This window comes from Pseudogymnoascus destructans, assembly GCF_001641265.1.
Source record: "Pseudogymnoascus destructans isolate 20631-21 unplaced genomic scaffold scaffold_18, whole genome shotgun sequence".
Lineage (NCBI taxonomy): Eukaryota > Fungi > Ascomycota > Leotiomycetes > Thelebolales > Thelebolaceae > Pseudogymnoascus > Pseudogymnoascus destructans.
The window spans coordinates 661196-680455 of NW_020167537.1; the positions used below are offsets into that span (position 1 = coordinate 661196).

The window sequence follows — 19260 nt, forward strand, 5'->3', positions numbered from 1 at the left end:
TCTTGGTAGTCATGTCTTCTTGAGAGGAGATCTGCTCTTTGATTCTTGGCCCCTGAGACATGTTTTATAACAAAGTCAAAACCTCCTAGTTGTTCAGACCACCTTGCTTGTCGTCGATTGAGCTGTTTAGTGGTTGTAAAGGTCAAGAGATTTGAATGGTCACTGTAAATAGTGATAGGATAGTTTGCCCCTTCAAGGTAGCATCTCCAATGCTTTAGAGAACATACTATGGCAAGCAGTTCCTTGTCTGTAATGGGATAGTTTTGTTCAGCTGCTGATAGCTTTCTTGAGTAAAATGCCACAGGCTGTAGCTCTTCTTGTTTGTCTTTTGGAGCTTGGTATAAGATTCCAGAAATGGCAAAATCTGAGGCACCTGTCTCAAGAGTGGCAGGTTTCAAGGGGTTAAAGTGTAGTAACATTTTCCCTTCTTTAAATTCTCCTTTAAGAGCATCGAAAGCATCTTGCTGTGTCTTATCCCAGTGATACAAAGTGTCCTTGTGAAGTAATTGAGTAAGGGGTAAAGCCAAGGATGTATATCTTGGTATAAACCTCCTGTAATAGTTGGCAAACCCAAGGAAAGACTGAACCTCTTTAATGCTGGAAGGAATAGGCCACGTTTGTACTGCTTTTGTCTTTTCAGGGTCCATCTGAATGCCTTCTGTTGAAATTCTATGTCCTAAGAAATCAACTTGAGACATATGGAAAAGACATTTCTCAAGTTTGCAAAAGAGTTGTGCTTGAGATAGCTTCTCTAAGACTTGTCTAACATGTAGAACATGCTCTTGAGTGTCTAAAGAGTATATAAGAATGTCGTCTAAGTAGACAACAACAAAGATATCCAAGTAAGGTCTTAGAATATCATTCATGAGAGCTTGGAAAGAAGCAGGTGCATTGGCAAGCCCAAAAGGCATTACCTGGTATTCAAAATGACCATAGCGTGTTCTGAATGCTGTCTTCCACTCATCACCTTCCTTGATGCGTATCAGGTTATAAGCTCCCCTGAGATCTAACTTGGTAAAGATCCTTGCTGAAGAGAGCCTATCTATGAGCTCAGGGATAAGGGGTAAAGCATATCTGTTTTTAACAGTGACTGCATTAAGGCCCCTATAATCAACACAGAGACGCAAGGAGCCATCTTTCTTCTTGACAAAGAGAATGGGAGCTCCTGCTGGTGAGGAAGAAGGTCTGATAAAGCCAGAACTAAGGTTCTCATCTAGGTATTCTCTGAGAGTTTTCAGCTCTAATTCAGATAGAGAGTAGATAGGGCCGTACGGAGGCATTGAGCCTTCTGCGAGTGGTATCTCATGGTCATAAGGCTGGTGCTTTGGCAGAATTGATGCCTTTGCCTTGTCAAAAAGATGTTGGTAGTCTTGGTATGCTAAAGGCAAAATGACCTCCTGAGATGATTTCTCCAAATCTGAAGTAGCTGCTATCTCCAGGACAGGTTGGAAAGGTTTAACCCATATCAGAGATGATATATCGTCCATAGTTTGGTCAAAATCCTTGATCTGGGACAAGTTTGAGTCTTGGACCTGAATAGGGGTAACTGAGGCTTGAAGGGTTTTTTCAGTATTGAGCTCAGGATTTGAGCTAAACCCAAGCGATAAATGCTTCCAATTGATAGTTGGATCATGCCTTTGAAGCCATGGAAGACCTAGGATAACTGGGTACTTCATTGGTATAACATCTAAAGAGATGGTGTCTGAAAATGTTGATTTTCCTAGGGGAATCTCAAGTTTGAGTACTGGGGTGTTGCAGGTAATGGAACCTGAACTGATAGGAGTTCCATCAATGACTCGGAGCAACTCTGGAGTGCGTTTGGGAATTGTAGGTAACTGGTGTGTCAAGATGAGGTCTTGAGATATAAAGTTGCCTGTTGCCCCTGAGTCTATCATAGCCCTTGTAGACAACACCTGTTGTTTGAAATGGAGTTGAATAGGGATTAACAGGTGTGTGAGACTCTGAGAAAGCACCATCGACACATCTTTGTTGTCTAGGGGAGAAGTTATAGTCTCAGTTGAAGTTGTGCCTGCTAGGGATTTTTCAAGTTTTTCAGGAATAGCAGTTGTGACTGTGTCTGAGGCTGCTATATGTTTTGAATCAGCACTCCCTCGTGCTGAATAGCACTCCTGAATTCTGTGTCCCCCTTTGCCACAGTATAAACAAAGGTTGTTGTCCATTCTGTGTTTTCTTTCTTGAGGGGTAAGTTTACCCCTTTTCAGTTTTTGAGGGTATCCTGTAGGCTGAGGTGCTGGATTTGCTGTAGATCTCTTTATAGAGGCGTCTAAGTCCATAGGTTCAGGTGCTGAGTCCTTAGCAGTTGGTGTAGAGGTGTAATTGTTGAAATTTCTTGTTGGATGCCAGTCTTGGTTCTTCTCCTTTCTTCTTTCAAAAAGCCTATCATCGAGTCTGACAGCTTTCTCTATAAGCGTTTGAAGTGTTGTAGGGCGTTCTTCTTTGCTGAGTTCATCCTTAATAGAGCTCTTGAGCCCTTGGTAGTAAGTGAAGACTAAGGCTTCTTCATTCCAAGTCAAGTGAGAAGTGATTCTCCTAAATTCTGTTGTATACTGAGCAGCAGAGGTCTTTTGACATAGCTTCTGTAGCTCTCTTTCTGCTGTAGCAGTTTCGTTGATGTCTCCAAAGGTCCTGGTAAGTTCCTCTTGAAACTGGTCATAAGAGGTAATCAAAGGTGTAGTGGTATTTTGGTTGTTGCCACTAAGTCTTCTAAGATATGGCTCAAAGAAGTTGAATGCAGATCCACGGAGGTAGCTGGCAGCGAAATAGATCTTCTGAATGTCTGAGGTGAACTGATGAGGCCTGAGGGTGAAGTAGATGTCCAGTTGCATAAGAAATCCCTTCAACTTCCTCCTGTCTCCATGGTATAAATCTGGTGTTTGCACTTTAGGAAGTGCACCTGGGGTACTCGAAATAGCCAGAGGAGCTGTGGGAAGCTCTGTATGATGTGTCTGAGTTGAAGATTGTGTTGCTGAAGTGTTGGCTTGAAAGGTGTTTTCCAAATTCTCAAGTTTGTTTGCTATAGTTTGTATAAAGGCAAACAGTTGTTGCATCTGCTGTTCAGCAGTAGTTGTAGGAGCTTGGTCGTCCTCCATTGTAGTATCGAAGTGCTGCTATAGAAATAGTTGAAGCTTGAAGCAGGCAAGGTGTAATGGTGGGTGCACCAGATATGAGAATCTAGCCACCCAAGGAAGGGATGAATTTACTAAGACAACACACTGTCTTAGGAAACAGAGCCAAAGGGTTGTAGCTTAGACTATTCCACAACGCAGCAATCAGGTGTATGATGTGGTGAAGTGGTTTAGACAAGTTGCAACAAATGTTGAGTCTGAGAACTCAGGGGTAAGTCAGAGGTTAGCACCTCACTGACTTTTCAAAAACAGAGAATAACAAGATCAATGCTTGGAAGCTTGGAAAAGATGTAGAAGTATGTGCTAGTCGATTTACTGTATTGCCTGCTTGCCCTTTCTTAAGGAAAGGGCAATCCTATTTATGCCAAAGGAGTGTAGTTCTCTCATTTTCCATGACTTTCCATGACTAACCAGGCTTGGTAAATGTATTAGAAATCAAGTGCGACCCACAACTAGCTTGCTAATCATGTAGTGAACGTAAGAGAATCCCATAGAACCATCTCTTGGGTTCCTAGCCTATAGGAAGTGAAAAGGAGGTCCAAGGTCAGAGTACCTATAGATAAATTATGTCATAACTTAACCAATCTTGTGGGTAACTAAGGAGCGATGACGTGTAATGAATCATAGAGGGTTGTAGAAGCTTCTAGAGCTATCGTTCATGTTCCTAGGCCTCTAGTTGGTAGAGATATGCCATGTGGTAGTATTGGCCCACCCCCTTAAGGAGGAGATTTTCTTAATAACTTGTTCAATGAGTGTTCAAATGATATGCCGTGATGTATGTAGCATAAACAGATGTAGTAGAAGAGTTTGCAGCAATCGTTGAGTAGTATTGCTTCTGTTGTTGGTGTGATAAGCCAAGATATGTATGGTGACTTGTAGGTTTGAGGAGGAGATTTCTAAGTTTGCTCTTGAGTTTGATAGCAAACTGAGTGCAACGAATGTCAGTATGACACTATCGTTCATGCTCCTAGGCCTCTAGTTGGTAGAGATATGTCATGTAATGAATCATAGAGGGTTGTAGAGATATGCTATGTGGTAACGCGATATTGCTTGTATTTGGAGCGGAAATTGATATGTCCAGTGCCGTCATCATGAACGTGACCACTTGCAACACGACTCTGGCTGTTTAATTTGTTCGACTTGTAAAGAGCGAAGGATATGACGGGCTTAGGATCAGCTGGGTCGTCGTGGGACTTATGGGGCTGAGATCCGTTCAACTTGATTCCGGTGATGATAGGGACCTTGGCAGCGATGCCTTCGACGAATGTTTCAGTGCTTTTTTGGAATGCAGGCTCCTTGATGGCTGCAACAGCTTTGGCCAATGAGGACTTGATTGGGCCAGACATGATGGTAGAGCGTGGAGGACTTGATTATCGATGGGATATTGAAAGAATGATATATGAACGAGGCTAATAATTGATGAGGTTCTGCTTGCTAAGGAAATGCCCAAGTTTATATAACTTGAGGTCTCTGCAGCTTGTGGCGATGATGCATTGTAGCTTGCCGCTGACTTGACTACCTGCGATATAATAGGCTCTTAGAGACATACTTACACATGAGACGGACAAGACTCTGCGGCTAGAATGTGATCAAGAGCAAGGGGACTGGCGTTCGTAGCACTACCAGCCAGATATCGAAACATGGTGGCCCATGGCTCTTGTCATACTGACATTCGTTGCACTCAGTTTGCTATCAAACTCAAGAGCAAACTTAGAAATCTCCTCCTCAAACCTACAAGTCACCATACATATCTGGGCTTATCACACCAACAACAGAAGCAATACTACTCAACGATTGCTGCAAACTCTTCTACTACATCTGTTTATGCTACATACATCACGGCATATCATTTGAACACTCATTGAACAAGTTATTAAGAAAATCTCCTCCTTAAGGGGGTGGGCCAATACTACCACATGGCATATCTCTACCAACTAGAGGCCTAGGAACATGAACGATAGCTCTAGAAGCTTCTACAACCCTCTATGATTCATTACACGTCATCGCTCCTTAGTTACCCACAAGATTGGTTAAGTTATGACATAATTTGTCTATAGGTACTCTGACCTTGGACCTCCTTTTCACTTCCTATAGGCTAGGAACCCAAGAGATGGTTCTATGGGATTCTCTTACGTTCACTACATGATTAGCAAGCTAGTTGTGGGTCGCACTTGATTTCTAATACATTTACCAAGCCTGGTTAGTCATGGAAAGTCATGGAAAATAAGAGAACTACACTCCTTTGGCATAAATAGGATTGCCCTTTCCTTAAGAAAGGGCAAGCAGGCAATACAGTAAATCGACTAGCACATACTTCTACGTCTTTTCCAAGCTTCCAAGCATTGATCTTGTTATTCTCTGTTTTTGAAAAGTCAGTGAGGTGCTAACCTCTGACTTACCCCTGAGTTCTCAGACTCAACATTTGTTGCAACTTGTCTAAACCACTTCACCACATCATACACCTGATTGCTGCGTTGTGGAATAGTCTAAGCTACAACCCTTTGGCTCTGTTTCCTAAGACAGTGTGTTGTCTTAGTAAATTCATCCCTTCCTTGGGTGGCTAGATTCTCATATCTGGTGCACCCACCATTACAGCTCTCTCGAATGAGTCTCTTAACAATGCTGGACCATGACCCTATGGCAGCAGCTAACCAGTGTGATTCTCCCTAGAACCGCTCGGAGACGGCCGAGATTCTGCAATGATCCTGCACATATTCTAAGGCTGCTTTGACGCGCAGATCTGCGAGTGATGAGGGTAGCGGAGGGATTCATTAATCAGCCCAAGGGGCTTCCCCTTGCCACCCGCTGCCGCATTACGCTATATCCACTGACTAACGATGACCCAACCTGCTCCAACACGAGATCCTTGCAAGTCGACATCTATAGGCCTATATTCCCTGTTAAAGTTATTACTGCCAAATAGACCTATTTTTGAAGCGCCACATGGGCTGGAGCGCGCGCGTAAATTGTCTCGGGGCTACTCGAAGTGAGGCCTTGGATTTGGATCACCTGATAACACCAACCTAATCAGGTTAGCTGTAGATAGGTAACCACCCCTGTGCGTAGCACCACCTATTAATAGAGCAGAACATTTTGCCCACGAATCAATGAACTAACGACCTTCTTCCAGCGGTTACCTACCCGAAGTCACCCTAGCCATCCACCTTCGCCATTACTTACCGACCAGAGATATTTGATTTCCATGTTTTCTCGTCTTCGTATATTCTTGTGGCCTCGCACTATCCCCTTATTTCGCGCATGCCGCGCTACATCGCGGTCCATGTCATCCTCAGCCAACCCATTTGAAGAAGAGAGGGAGATTGGCTTCGAAAAGTTCTATCCAATGACCTTGGGCGAAGTCATTAATGAAAAGTATAAGGTCGTGGCAAAACTTGGCTTCGGATCAGCAAGCACGATATGGTGCTGTCGTAACCTAGCGTGAGTGTAACTCAGAGGGTGTAAGGTGGAGTCTACTCGGTGTTCCACCCACTCGCTTCGCTCGTAGGTGGCGACAGCAAGTTGTGCGTGCGACAGCAAGATGTGCGTACACCGCTATTTTGATATATAGAAAAAATAATAGTATTCTTCATAACGTAGTATCTACAATGCCTCAAAATAACGATCCTACTATGATTGCTCGCCTTAATGAGGCCCAACAGTTCTTCTTAAAACAACCAAGTACATATACAATTGCTTGGGTTGCAAATAAATTCAATGTCAACCGTGAGACACTCCGACGTCGTATTACGAGTACTACGTCTCCTCAATTACCCCACGGAGGTAGCAATCGAGTCTTATCTCAATCGCAAGAGACCGCGGTCTGTCAATTCATATACGACCAACTTGAGCGCGGGGTCCCTGCCAACCGATCTATGATACTACGGGCAGTTGCAGACTTACGACCTAATCGTACGATACCATCACAACGGTGGCTACAACGCTTTCTAAAAGCACACCCTGAATTTCATACAATTCACACGAAGACGTTAAATACACATCGGAAGCAAGCACAAAAGAAAGAGGTGTTTGAGGAATTCTTTCTCACATATAACGCCCTTATTACAAAACATAACATTAAGCCATATAATTTATGGAATGTTGATGAGACAGGCTATATGATTGGGTGTTATAAGTCTACGGCTGTTATTGTACCAATCGGTGTAAAGCAGTGGACTGTTGATAATCCTGAGAATCGGCTCTCTGTTACTGTAATTGAGGCAGTAAATGCAAGTGGTGCTGCACTTGCAGAAGCTATCATTATCCCTGGCAAACTTCATATGGATTCATGGTACAATGATGACCTTGAGCCAAATGCTCTCATTATTGTAAATGAGAGCGGGTATTCAAACGACGACATTGCAATCCAATACCTTATGCATTTTATCCAACTATCTGCAGAGCATATGGCACCAGATGATACTCGCCTCTTATTACTTGACGGCCATGACTCTAATAAAACAGAGCGCTTTCTTACATTAGCAGAAGAGCATAACATTGTTATTTGCTGCCTTCCTGCTCATACAACACATCTATTACAACCTCTTGATGTAGCGGTTTTTAAGCAGTGCAAACACTTTCATCAAAAGGCACTTGATCAAGCAGTACGTAGCTACGACTATGAGTATAAGCTACGTACGTTCCTTTCAGACCTCCCGCAAATCCGACGGCAATCTCTAACTGTCCGTACAATTCAATCTGGTTGGAGAAATACAGGACTATATCCATATAATCCTCCACTTGTAATTGACAAGATACAAGAGACTCGGAATCAAACACCTGATTATGAGCCATTTGCTTCATATAATATTATCTCAACACCGAAAACAACTATGCAAAGTGTGCAAGCGGTTGAACATTGGCAGAAGAGAGCAGAGGAAGCTTTCTCATCGCCTTCAAGAGAAGGGTTTCAATCATTTGCACGTGGAACTACAGTTGTTCTACACCGGGCAGAGCTCTATAAGACCGAGCTAGATATTATGACTCTACGTGCAGTAGAGCAGAAGGCAGCAAAGGCAAGGGCACGGAAATCACTACAGAAAGGAGGGCAGTTATATGCATCAGATGCACGGAAAATGCGGGAAGAGAAGAAAGCAAAGTTGCAAGCAAAAGCAGACGCAAGAGCAGCAAGGGAATCGGACCAAGTAGTAAAGCAGCTACAAGCGCAAGCACGTAAAATCGAAATTGAAGAGCGTAAGGTTGAGAGGAAGCGGGTAGCAGAGCGGAAGAAGGAAGGGTTGAAATCAAAAGTGATCATTTTACGGTATAGTAAGGATCAAAGTGATAGTAGCAATAGTGGCAGTAGCGATAGTGATAGTAGTTCTATTGATTTTATGTTTTAATTATATAGTTATATAGTTGATATATAAGGCGTCTTTTTCTTCGTTTTATGTGTCGCACATCTTGCTGTCGCACGCACAACTTGCTGTCGCCACCTACGAGCGAAGCGAGTGGGTGGAACACCGAGTAGCATTAACCAGATATACCAGCACGGATAAATATGCCGCACTAAAAATTTACGCCCACGATTTGGTTGCAGAAGATGAGATTGACAACGAAACTGCCATCTACAAACATCTTAGCACCGTGGGGAACCCCAACCATCCAGGCAAGGCGTATGTCCGCACTATTCAGGACTCGTTCTCTATTACGAGTAGAGCAGGGAATCACCATCAATGTCTAGTTCACGAGGTTCTTTCTAACGATATATTGAGCCTCCGGTATACTCGCCCAGATTGTAAACTGCCCGAGATAATGCTCAAGCAAATTTTGATCCATTTGCTGCTCGCACTAGACTTCTTGCATAGCGAATGCCATATCATCCACACAGGTTAGGTCGCTCTTCTTACTATGCTTTAGAAAACATTTTAACAGAATGCCAGATATAAAAGAGGAGAATATCTTGCTGGGTTTGACCGATTCATCTATCGTGGAACAGCTGGACACAAAAGAAATCGCGGCATCGAGCTTTTATAAAGGTGTTAACGGGTACAATCTCTACAAAAGCGCAAATTTTGGTATTCCAACGAGATTTGGACGCCCGATCCTGTGTGACTTCTCACTCGCTCGGAAAGGACAGGTCGAGCACTGTCATGACATTCAGCCGGATCCTTACCGGGCTCCCGAAGTCATTCTAGAGATGCCCTGGGGCTATGCTGTGGATATATGGAACGTCGGGGTCATGGTGCGAGATTTCCCTGCATATAGCTAATAGCACAATACGTCGTAGCGAAACTAATGAGGCTTCTAGGTCTGGGACATGTTTGAGAATAGACGTATGTTCGATGGGCTTGACCCCGAGACTGGCAAGTATGGGAACCGCTTCCACCTTGCTAGTATAGCTGGTCTATTAGGACCTCCTCCCCTCGAGTTCCTCCAACGAAGCGAGTGCAGCTCCGTTTACTTCGATGATAGAGGTAAGCCTTTGATTCCAAGAATGTGCATTCGACAATCTAATATACATACGACAGGCAACTGGAAGTGTCTGAATCCTGTCCTATCAGTGTCTTGGGAAGATTCCGAGAGAAATCTCGAGGGCAACAATAAGAAAGGCTTCCTCGACTTCGTCCGCAAAATGGTCAGGTGGACACCAGAATCGAGAGCGTCGCCCTCTGAGCTATTAGAAGACCCTTGGCTTCTTGGAGAAGTGGAGGAGTAAGGAGTCGGTCTTGGTTTGATAAATGGGCAGCCACTAGGTAGATGGCGATGGTGAAACGGATTAAGGGCCACCATGGCGCTTGACAGCCACGTGGAAACTGATAGTTCTTTTGATATCGATGTCACTCACTCTAGCTCTATTTCTCTAGATTCCCCAGCATCTTATTGCTGCCATTAGAGCGCAGATTATATCAAACACTGTGTGTTGCGGGTGGACTGGCATTTAGCAAAGCGTTAGGCATTGACGTGCGAGCAGGAAAACCAAACTGGGTTGCAGCATCGTATCCGTAAGCTTCCTGACTATTTAATTTGAGAAAGCGGGATGGAGGGGATGGGATTCGCAAGCCCCGAGGTTGTCTGGAATCTCATCAAGGTGGCATTTACTTGCTGCTATATAAAACTCAATCGCTACGAGGATTAGCCGGTGGTGAGCTATGTACACGTGATTGAGAACACGTCATCCTTTGTGATCACAAGCGACAGCCTGAAAAGCCCATTCCTACAATTCCCTCGCCATTAAGTACCAGACTCCTCACCCTGTGACACCTATCCCTTTAAAGCCGGCATATATCTTAAATCTGTTCGAAATACCAGTCGTGACGACGTGCGATTTAAGATGACATCTGGACGAAAACCCTCGTGGTTTTGGGACCGCCGGGCGCTGGCAAGGCTACCACTATAGGTTGCATGCTCTTTAAAGTTGGTCTAGGCAGCTTACTGACAGTACATACTCTAACATCACCATAGTACGGGGGTATAGACATGATGACCATGCAGCGATTCCAGCAGGAGGGGGTTCGTACCTACGACCAAGCATCAAGGAAATTGAAAAGCCTCAAAATTGCACCAAGCTTTGATACTCCAAAACATCACGTCACGATAGTTGGTGCGTATTTTAAGTCGGTGGAGAACGAACCAAGATTTAACAAGATGTCAGATGTCAGTGCTAGCGAAGCAGATTGTACAATTATCGTGCTCTCTGCAGATACTGTAGCACATGGGATTGCAGCACAGAGCCTTTTTGCTGCTGCGAAACAACCGATTATACTCATCAATAAGATGTGAGTTGTGCATTCATACACCCCCAAACTCTGCTTATGATGTGTCAGGGACGGAATTGAATGGTCTGAAGAGCAATTTCAGAAAATCGTCCAAGAACTTGGCTATAACCCAGAGAAGTATTTAGTGGTCCTAAGAATCATGTTGGCTTCTCTCTAACCTCTACAGCGTTCCTATCATCCCCATCTCGGCATTGAAAGGTGACAACATCACTGACAGGTTACCATCTCCTAAAAGTCCGTGGTACAAGGGCTGGAAGAAGAATGGTCAGAGCGGAACAAGTCTTCTGGAGGCCCTTGATGTGGCGCTCGGGAGTTGAAGAAGGTGTGGTGTCAGTTCTTGGGTGTCGAATATCGGATAGCGAAGAAGTACCATGCCCCCCAGATATACCATTAAATACAATGGAAGTATTTATTGTTTCAACCCCTGCAATTTCTTCACGATTTCTGGATGTCGTGTCGCACGTGACAAAGGTGTCCGTCCCTCGTTATCTTTGCCTTCAACGTCAATACCTTTGATCTTTAGTAATATCTCGACGATGTCCAGATAGCCATAACCTGCAGCAAAAGAAAGAGCACTACGCCCGCTCCTATCTTTCTTATTCACGTCCAAAAGCCCCGAATCAAGGAGTATTTGCACTGTCTGGGGGGCGTTATTCAAGAGAGCCCATGCCAATGGCGTCCAACCGTCCACATCTTCTTCATCGATCCCGTGGCTATCATGCTGGATCCAATATTTGACCACCTTGTGATGGCCGCCCGCACAAGCCCACGACAATGCACTTCGCCCATCTCTGTCCTTTCTGGATTGATCAACACGCCCGCTTCGCAGGAGAAAGGCAACTGTTTCCATGTGTCCATTACCTGCTGCCCAAGACAATGCAGATCGACCTTTGTGATCTGGTTCGTCGGCCCTGACATCTTTCAGGCTCATGAGATATCTTACGAGCTCAAGCTCACCTGCCGAAGCGGCCCAAGACAGCGTATTTCGACCTGACCTGTCCGCGTGAATCACAGAAACACGACCGTCTGTAATGAGCAACCGGACCATGTCCAAGTTTTTCCCAGCAACGGACCAGAATAAGGGCGTCCAGTGGCCGATATCCGCTATATCGGGTTGGATTTGACTGTGTTGGAGAAGTTGCCTGGCGACATCGACGAAGCCATTACAGGCAGCTATGGATAAAGGTGTCCGACCGCCCATCGCAGCATGATTGACTCGGTACTCATTTCGTTCAAAGATAAATCCCTCGTCTTTCAAGAGGCGCTTCACCACATCTAAGCGGTTGAATTGAACAGCAGCAATGAGAGCATTTTGGCCGTCAACAATCCTCTTGTCCGGACTGATTTCCTCTCGAAGGAGAAGATCTACTACGTCACGATGTCCCATACGTGATGCCCAGTATACACTGTACGCCCCTATATCTGATTCGATGGAAATACCCTTGCGCAAGAGAAATTTCAGGCTTGACAAATGACCAAAATAACTCGCCGTCACGACGGAGGAAAAATCTCGAGGACAAGACATATGCATCTCTGCGTAATGCCAGTAGAATCTCAACCAGTTTAATCCAATAGAACTGCTCCCATTTGACAATAAATTCACGGATTCTTGTAATTCAGGCGGGCTTATTGAGCCGGCTGATAGGAAATGCTCCGCCCAATGCCTCGCAGCATAGCCAAATAATAAGTACTGTGTTGTAATAGATACACAGGCTTCTGCCTCGGATTCTTCGGAGTCCTTAAACAGGTTGTCTTCTCCCAAATCAAACGGATCCCACGTCTGTTCGATACTTCCCACGTCGTCGTGAATCGTGAGTGTAGAATCTGGAGAACCTGTGGTATCTGATCGATCCTTTGAGAAGAGGTCATCTTTGAAATCCTCAAGCAACAGATACGACACACAAGCCTTGGCTAATAATAAGTTTGCCTTGCTTGGGTCGATGCCGTAGGTGGCTGAAAGAGGGCTCTCCGTCCGAGTTAAAAGACCGTGAAGGAACTCCTTGAGAGACTGATGAACCAGATAGATCCGGGAATCCCAAACCCTCACTAGTGGACCCAATACCCCCTCGATTGTTTTTCGCATATTCGGTTGGGCATCTTCTTCGACTTCGGCCACATTGCGGTGATGGTCCTGTACTGCAATTAGAATTCGCATTTCATCTAGAGTCAGTGGTCTTGAGCTTCCGACGAGGAAATGAAGCAGCCTAGTAGCGAGCGTTTGGTATTCTGTGGAGATGCCCTGCAGGAATCGTTCGTACGTGGTGGTCAAATTATTCGGCAATTCATCAATGATGCGCATGAAATCCCTTTGCGACGCCAAAAGGCTCCTTTCTAGGAGATGGAGGACGAGCATGACCCAAAGGAAAGTTCGATCAGCTTTTGAATACAAAGCATTCTCAAGGTATGCTCTTGCAGCAGGCTTGCACTGAGTTCGCTTCGCGATGCCATCAACTTTGGTCTGTATCACCAGCCTTAGATCTTGCTCGATGTGGCTTTGGGATTGGTCAATTTGCAGATAGTTCGTGGTATACACGCGCCCTAAAAAAGGTCGGCTTGTTATAAGGAACCTGATGCAAGGAGTGCTGGAGCCCGTCGATCGCGACCGGTCTATGAGCTCGACGATGCTTCTTAGAAAGCGTTCTCTCGTTCTCTCTTCACACTCGTCAATAGCATCGATGATAACGCTGATAGGCCCTATCCGCTTGTCCCCAGCCATTGCAACGAAGATTCTCCACAGTTCATTGAAACTTCTGTCAAACTGTGGGCCGTGAAAATCGTACGCAGTCTTGACGTACTTGATTAACAAACGACGCCGGACAGGGAGCTGATGGATGATACTCCTGAGAATAGCCTTGCCGTCTCTCTGCGTGTCAATCTTCTCGTCACAAAAAAAGTAGCACAGTGTCGTACGAAGGCCCGGGGACAATTCGCCTGCGCTGAGATATTCTAGAAGATAAGCCGAGAGAATGGTTTTCCCGCTCCCGGGATATCCACTAATCCAGAGGAGGCACGTTTCATTCTGCAAGCTCCAATCACGGTACTGCGAATTTGACAAAATCCACTGACAAGTACCCTCTACGCGGCTGGGAAGAGATGACTTGTACTCAGCCACATTTTGTGTATTTTGTGTCAGAAGTGCCATGCACTTTCTCTCCACATCGTTTAAGGCTCGCATTGATATTTAGCTTCTTTGCACTATAATTAGGGGCTAAGACTACGTACAGGAAGCTGCAGAAGCTGTTGTCATTTGACTGGGAGACCCAGTCTTCAAGTTCGCAATATTTCTCTCCATTTCAAGTAAGTCATGTTCCTTTCTCTTCTGTATGTTGCTTATGAGGATCTGGATCTCTCCCGAAACTTGCCGGTACCCTTCATCGTCTCTGCTCGGATATCGGCACATCGACATGTGGTTTGCGTTTATGGTTTGGGTTGGTTCAGTGCCAGTGAGTGAAGATGAGAAAGGTTCCACAACCTAGTGAACTATAAACTAACGTCAATTAGAATAGAGGAGGTCACTGGAACTAACCCTCTCATTCATTTTAAGATAGCTTATTCCCGTCACACCCTTAGCTTCTTGAAAGGTCAATACTTTGAAATGACGATCGTTCTGCCCATAGAGCCTCATAAATAGCTCGTGTATAAGCTCAAGTTCGGTGCTATCGATCTGGAGGCTTCGGATGTTTTGATTTGTTGTATCGAATCCTGAAACCGAAACAATTTTTCGAAGAACTTCAGCAATTTCGGCCTTACCACTTCCTCGATGTGGCGTCCCAAGAAAAAGTATTGCCTCGGTGGATGCATAGATATCTTTCATATCAAATTCCGTATCGGTAGCGGCGCGGCGAAGGACCTGCAGATTTGGTCGTTAACGATTCATCCACAAGCTGGCTGGCTATGCCATGTCCATGATACGCTCACATCTTTCACGATGATCCCTTTCACTTATTAGCCACAGCATCCACTTTACATGGGTTGTGAGGATTGCTTACCGCCCAGAGAATGTGCGACAAATATGAGGCTCCTCTGTTGCTATTAGATGCTTTAGCAAAAATACCGTAGACACAGTGTCATGAACTAACGGAACCCAATCTGCAGATCCTTAATGCAGCAAGTAGATTTTTAGCATGTGCAGTTATATTGCTTTGGCTCGCAGGTCCACTGAAATAGTGTGAGACTTTTGAATCATAGCCCCATGTGAGAATCCGAGCATTTGAACAATCTCCAGGAAGAAGATCAAGAGGCCAAAAAACCTCATGTGTTCGATGCTCGTGCCCATCTTCGGACCCTATTTTATGTTTGAATGACAACAGTTTCCTAATTCCCCAAGGTGAAATTCTGGTTGTTTTATTCGAGTTTTCCAGGTTTGGCGCAGTACTGTTGCAAGTCCATGTTTTTCGGGGGTGGCCTTGTAAGCCATGGACAAAGATAATGCTGCAAAAGCAGTCAGAGGGTTGTAGAAGCTATCGCGGAACGTAGATTCACTCTGCTATGGCTTCTTTCGGATCGTGAAGGGTGGAAATCCCAGTGTCGTTAATTCTGGGCTTTTGTTTTGACGGTGGGCCCTCCTATTCCCGGCCCTTGTTAGCTCTTAGCCTAAGCTTTCATCGGAACGCTCAACATACCATTTCTCTTTACTTGTGCGCAACGGTATAGTATCACTTGGGTAGTGAACGTTACTGTGGGACTGAATTGCCAACATTTCGTCTTTGGGCCTGACAAATGGTGGTGCAGGGGTGGTCTTTCTAAACGAGAAGCTCCCTGCGATGCTGCCTGGTGAGTCCTCACCGCCTAATTGTGCATACAGCAGACTCGGTGGACGAAACCAATTTGAGTCAAGCACGCGAAGTAAACATATAATATAAGGCAGAATGAGTCTGGCCTCGTCTCATTAAAGCGGCAACTATAGTATGGTCTCAACGTAGCGTTATTTCGTTATTTTAAGTTGGAGTTCGCAAGTATATATCGGGATTATGGCTAGCTCCTTTGATCCCTACTTGCACGCCATAAGTTGTCACGTGAGACAAAAATTGAATCTGCGATTCGCCGCGTTCATGATCAATACATAGAGACTTATGGAGTAGTTTCCCTCTCCATTACATTGCCTCGAACTCTAATATTCGTTCACGGTTTATCGTAACTTCCTTCTCCCAAGTATTCTCAGCCGCTGGACGACCCTTCCACTGAACAAAATATTCAATCTTTCCTCTCCGTTCTCGTTTTTTGAGTAACTGCACGCCCAAATAGTTCCCTCGATAGCTCGCCTCAAAGTCATTGATGAGATCTGAATTGATGTCGTTCCGTTTCTGCCACGTATTATCCTCATCCCGGAAGCCTGCCCACTTCACGAGGTACCAAATCACGTTGCCTACTTTTGACTTGGCAAGTAGCGCTTCAACCTCCCACCTCGCTTCCGTGGCGTCGATGGCAACTAGATTGCTTTCTACTCCTTGGCTGCTACGAAGCGGCTGAACCTCCGCGCTTTCTATGTTTCCTGATGTAGTTGACAGTATGCTTCCGTGAGCATCCTCGGTCGAGTCAGCCGTTCCTGGTAGAATTGATGTGGAAGAAGGAAGAGCATCTTGAAGCTGTGGATCAAGCAAGTCCATCGAAAACCTGGATGGATATCTTTCCCCGCTTTCTTTAGCTGAGTTCGTTATCTTGCGTTTCTTGCACTTAGAGGTCTGCGAGCGGTTCTTCAGCTTTGTGGTGTAGTGCACTTGCAACGACCCTTTGGTCCTTTCCGGGAAGTATTCTGCAATTTCGTCCCATGGCAATTTGTCATCCTCTTTCAGCTGTATCAACAGTTCGTCGTCGTCTTCTGAATATGTCGAATGCCTACCAGGTCTGCTCACAATTCGTTCTCGCAAAGGCGGTCGCTTTCTCTGCTTCTGCAGAGCTGGCCGTGATTTCTTTGCATGAGATGCGCAAACCCGTGGATGAGCTGAATCCCCAACTGATTCCCCGCTAGACGTGGAATTTGATATGTGGAGACCGATTGATGGTCTGAACGAATCTGGAAGATCTAGCAGCCTGAACTCTAGGTTGTAAGTCGTCTCTCGTCCGATCCTCACGCACTTGAGGAAGCCCTGGAAGGGGTATTCTTGGTAGTCCGCGCCTAGAATTGACTCCGCATCGGCTGATGAACTACGAGAAACTGTAGAACCTCGAGTAGTGCAGGTCTGGGCTTGGGCTATAGTGGATGAGCGCGTATGGACGTTCTTTCGGGTGGCGGTGTCAGTCGCGTCAGACTCTATGTGGCGGCGCTTTCGTCGTCTTGGAGGCCGCACGTCCTCGTCCTCGTCATCCTCATTATCCTCATTGTCCTCATTGTCCTCATTGTCCTTATGATATGATTTGATGCTGCGTTCGCGGCCCTGTGAGAGAGGGGCCATGGTCTCGTCTTCCAGGGGTTGGTTCCGAAGGCTCTCCTTTATTTGCTGGCAGTAGCTAATCGCCTCTGTGTCGTCCTCTTCCTCGTAATCGTCTTCGTCTTGATCTTCTTGCTCTTTTTGTTGGCAATGCTGCTGTTCAACCGTCTTTTCCCACAATCGCTCTTCGCTCGAAATACCTCTAACGTCTGTATTATTTTGACTTTCCTGGTCCATCTGATTGTATTGCGAGTGAGGTGCGCTGGAAGGCGGCGGTCCTTCTGCTTCTTCTGAAGTTTGTCGTAGTTCATCCTCGATATTGCAGACGCTGCTAGGGTCGCACGATCCACCAGCTCTCTCGTGCAGAGGGCTATAATGAGAAGGCCTTATTTCGTCGACTATGGCCTTCTCGACACCCTGGCGAATTTGATCCTGACCTGTTGTCTCAGCCGGCTCAGAGCAATTTGGAGAAGGTCGTCGAACCTGAACAGGGAATGTCAAGTCCAGCTCTGCGAAAGACGGGCGCTGTTTGGAGAAACAATCGGCATAGAGGTATTCCGAGTCTCGAGGAGTAGACGGGCCAAATAGACTGCTCGGGGTCGAGGCGGTATCTTGAGTGGCCAGGCCATACTCGCTCGCGTCTTGGTTCGCAATGCTGGCAAGGAGATCGCTCGAGGCAACTCCAGCCTCAGCGTCGTCGTCGCTGTTATCTTCGATAATTAGGGGCTCTTCTGCGTCGAATTAGTAAGGTGTATAGGCATACAACAGCCAGCTGTAACGCTGACTTCTAAACGATAGAAGACACAGAGGTTCTCTTGCGTAAGGGTTTACTTATCAGAGGAGGCAGGGGATCAGACACAAAGGCTTCAAGTAACACGTTACTAGTATATAACAAATACTGTATTGAGTTGAGCACGAAGCTCCTATCTAAGGAAATACTATCTACTTATATAGTGGCGTCGTGCCTAGTGGACTCTTGGGAACTCACTCGAGTCCTCGGAGTCCTGGACTCTTAGGACTCTTCTCATCATCCTGCGAGTCCATCACGTGCCTAGTGGACTCCTGGGAACTCACTCGAGTCCTCGGAGTCCTGGACTCTTAGGACTCTTCTCATCATCCTGCGAGTCCGTCACGTGATACTTTCGGAACTACTATTCCCCGCTGCCCCTCCAGGTACCAGGGCCGGTCTCATGCGACCTCCCTCCTTCCTGTCCTGTAGTTGGCCAGCCTTCTTGTTCCGTCGTAACACCAGCTAAGAAACCTACTTTGAGTATTGCCTGGCACATAGGCCGGGTTCGGGGTTGTGTCATCAGTAAGCAGACGGCCCTCGTCGATCAGTTGGCGCTTCGAGATATAAAGGGGCTTGTGGTTTTGATGTGGCACCTGAGGGATGTCTCTGTTTTGAGGAGGGCGAAGCAGCTCTTCAGGTGATGGAGGAGAGTCATCTAACGAGTCGTTATCTTGAACATCCCCCGCAGACATTGCAGGTGGCGATCTGCTGGGTTGTAGAGGCAGTCGGTGCTTGTTCAACACCGACTTCGTCAGCTGAGCGTGTGAGGCCTTTAAGGCGGGTTTGGGGTTGGGGTTATAGAATTCAACGCAGTTCATGTTCACAGTAGCCATGCTGACACAAGAGTAGGACATGAGTGGGAGAATGGTTTTTAGAACGAGACTCTCGAGCGGAATGAAGGAGTTATATAGAGTCGGACGGTCGCTCTGCTGTTGGCTCGCTAGAATTTGCGAGCCCCCCTTGCTTCCCTGCTAAAGATGCAACTTCACTGCCAAGCTGGTCTTCACGCTCCGTGTGTCCCCTCATCCTTTTCCGTGCTCCGCAGCAAGGCAGTGACCTTTCCGCCACATGCTTGACCCCGATTCAGACATATGCGTCAAAGAGAGGCAAGACACATCGTATTCCGACGCATTCTTATGATTGCGTCGGAATACGACTCATAGTCCGGACATGATTTCTCCTTTTGGCAGCAGAGGGGCCGACCGCAGCGCTACACTTTCAGCTGGAACAGTGAAGGCGAT

General features: G+C 46.0%; 5 protein-coding genes across 5 annotated transcripts; 2 read left to right on the plus strand and 3 right to left on the minus strand.

Moving 5' to 3' along the window:
• Nucleotides 1-4174: 4174 nt before the first annotated feature.
• On the minus strand, nt 4175-4492 carry VC83_07277 (uncharacterized protein; the record flags this gene model as incomplete). Its single annotated transcript, XM_024470853.1, has 1 exon — nt 4175-4492. One exon carries the CDS (start codon nt 4490-4492, stop codon nt 4175-4177), a length of 318 nt encoding a protein of 105 aa, XP_024321854.1.
• Nucleotides 4493-8659: 4167 nt separating this feature from the next.
• On the plus strand, nt 8660-10206 carry VC83_07278 (uncharacterized protein). The gene is made up of 4 exons (XM_024470854.1): nt 8660-8973; nt 9026-9327; nt 9394-9559; nt 9614-10206. The coding sequence occupies exons 1-4, from the start codon at nt 8898-8900 to the stop codon at nt 9799-9801; spliced, it is 732 nt and encodes a 243-aa protein (XP_024322000.1). The 5' UTR covers nt 8660-8897; the 3' UTR covers nt 9802-10206.
• A 359-nt stretch (nt 10207-10565) lies between these two features.
• On the plus strand, nt 10566-11178 carry TEF1_2 (translation elongation factor EF-1 alpha; the record flags this gene model as incomplete). The annotated part of the gene is made up of 4 exons (XM_024470855.1): nt 10566-10686; nt 10738-10861; nt 10910-10978; nt 11028-11178. The coding sequence occupies 4 exons, from the start codon at nt 10566-10568 to the stop codon at nt 11176-11178; spliced, it is 465 nt and encodes a 154-aa protein (XP_024321952.1).
• Nucleotides 11028-17098, minus strand: VC83_07280 (uncharacterized protein). The gene is made up of 8 exons (XM_024470856.1): nt 15484-17098; nt 15344-15426; nt 14941-15292; nt 14851-14890; nt 14780-14796; nt 14388-14711; nt 14084-14333; nt 11028-14029 (listed from the first exon to the last, which is right to left on the minus strand). Exons 1-8 carry the CDS (start codon nt 15484-15486, stop codon nt 11271-11273), a joined length of 3828 nt encoding a protein of 1275 aa, XP_024321949.1. The 5' UTR covers nt 15487-17098; the 3' UTR covers nt 11028-11270.
• VC83_07282 (uncharacterized protein) lies at nt 14689-18852 on the minus strand (the record flags this gene model as incomplete). The annotated part of the gene is made up of 4 exons (XM_024470857.1): nt 14689-14890; nt 14941-15426; nt 15484-17960; nt 18495-18852. The coding sequence occupies 2 exons, from the start codon at nt 18850-18852 to the stop codon at nt 15955-15957; spliced, it is 2364 nt and encodes a 787-aa protein (XP_024321947.1). The 3' UTR covers nt 14689-14890; nt 14941-15426; nt 15484-15954.
• Between the last annotated feature and the right edge of the window lie 408 nt (nt 18853-19260).

What these genes read in the sequence shown, in the direction of transcription:
- VC83_07278 (XM_024470854.1), top strand. Translation starts at nt 8,898, where the DNA reads ATGCTCAAGCAAATTTTGATCCATTTGCTGCTCGCACTAGACTTCTTG. An exon ending in ATGCCATATCATCCACACAG is followed by an intron (nt 8,974 to 9,025) that starts GTTAGGTCGCTC and finishes ACAGAATGCCAG; the next exon opens with ATATAAAAGAGGAGAATATC. An exon ending in TATGGAACGTCGGGGTCATG is followed by an intron (nt 9,328 to 9,393) that starts GTGCGAGATTTC and finishes TGAGGCTTCTAG; the next exon opens with GTCTGGGACATGTTTGAGAA.
- VC83_07280 (XM_024470856.1), bottom strand. An exon ending in CCGAAAGAAGCCATAGCAGA is followed by an intron (nt 15,293 to 15,343) that starts GTGAATCTACGT and finishes CTGCTTTTGCAG; the next exon opens with CATTATCTTTGTCCATGGCT. An exon ending in AACAGCTTCTGCAGCTTCCT is followed by an intron (nt 14,030 to 14,083) that starts GTACGTAGTCTT and finishes TATCAATGCGAG; the next exon opens with CCTTAAACGATGTGGAGAGA.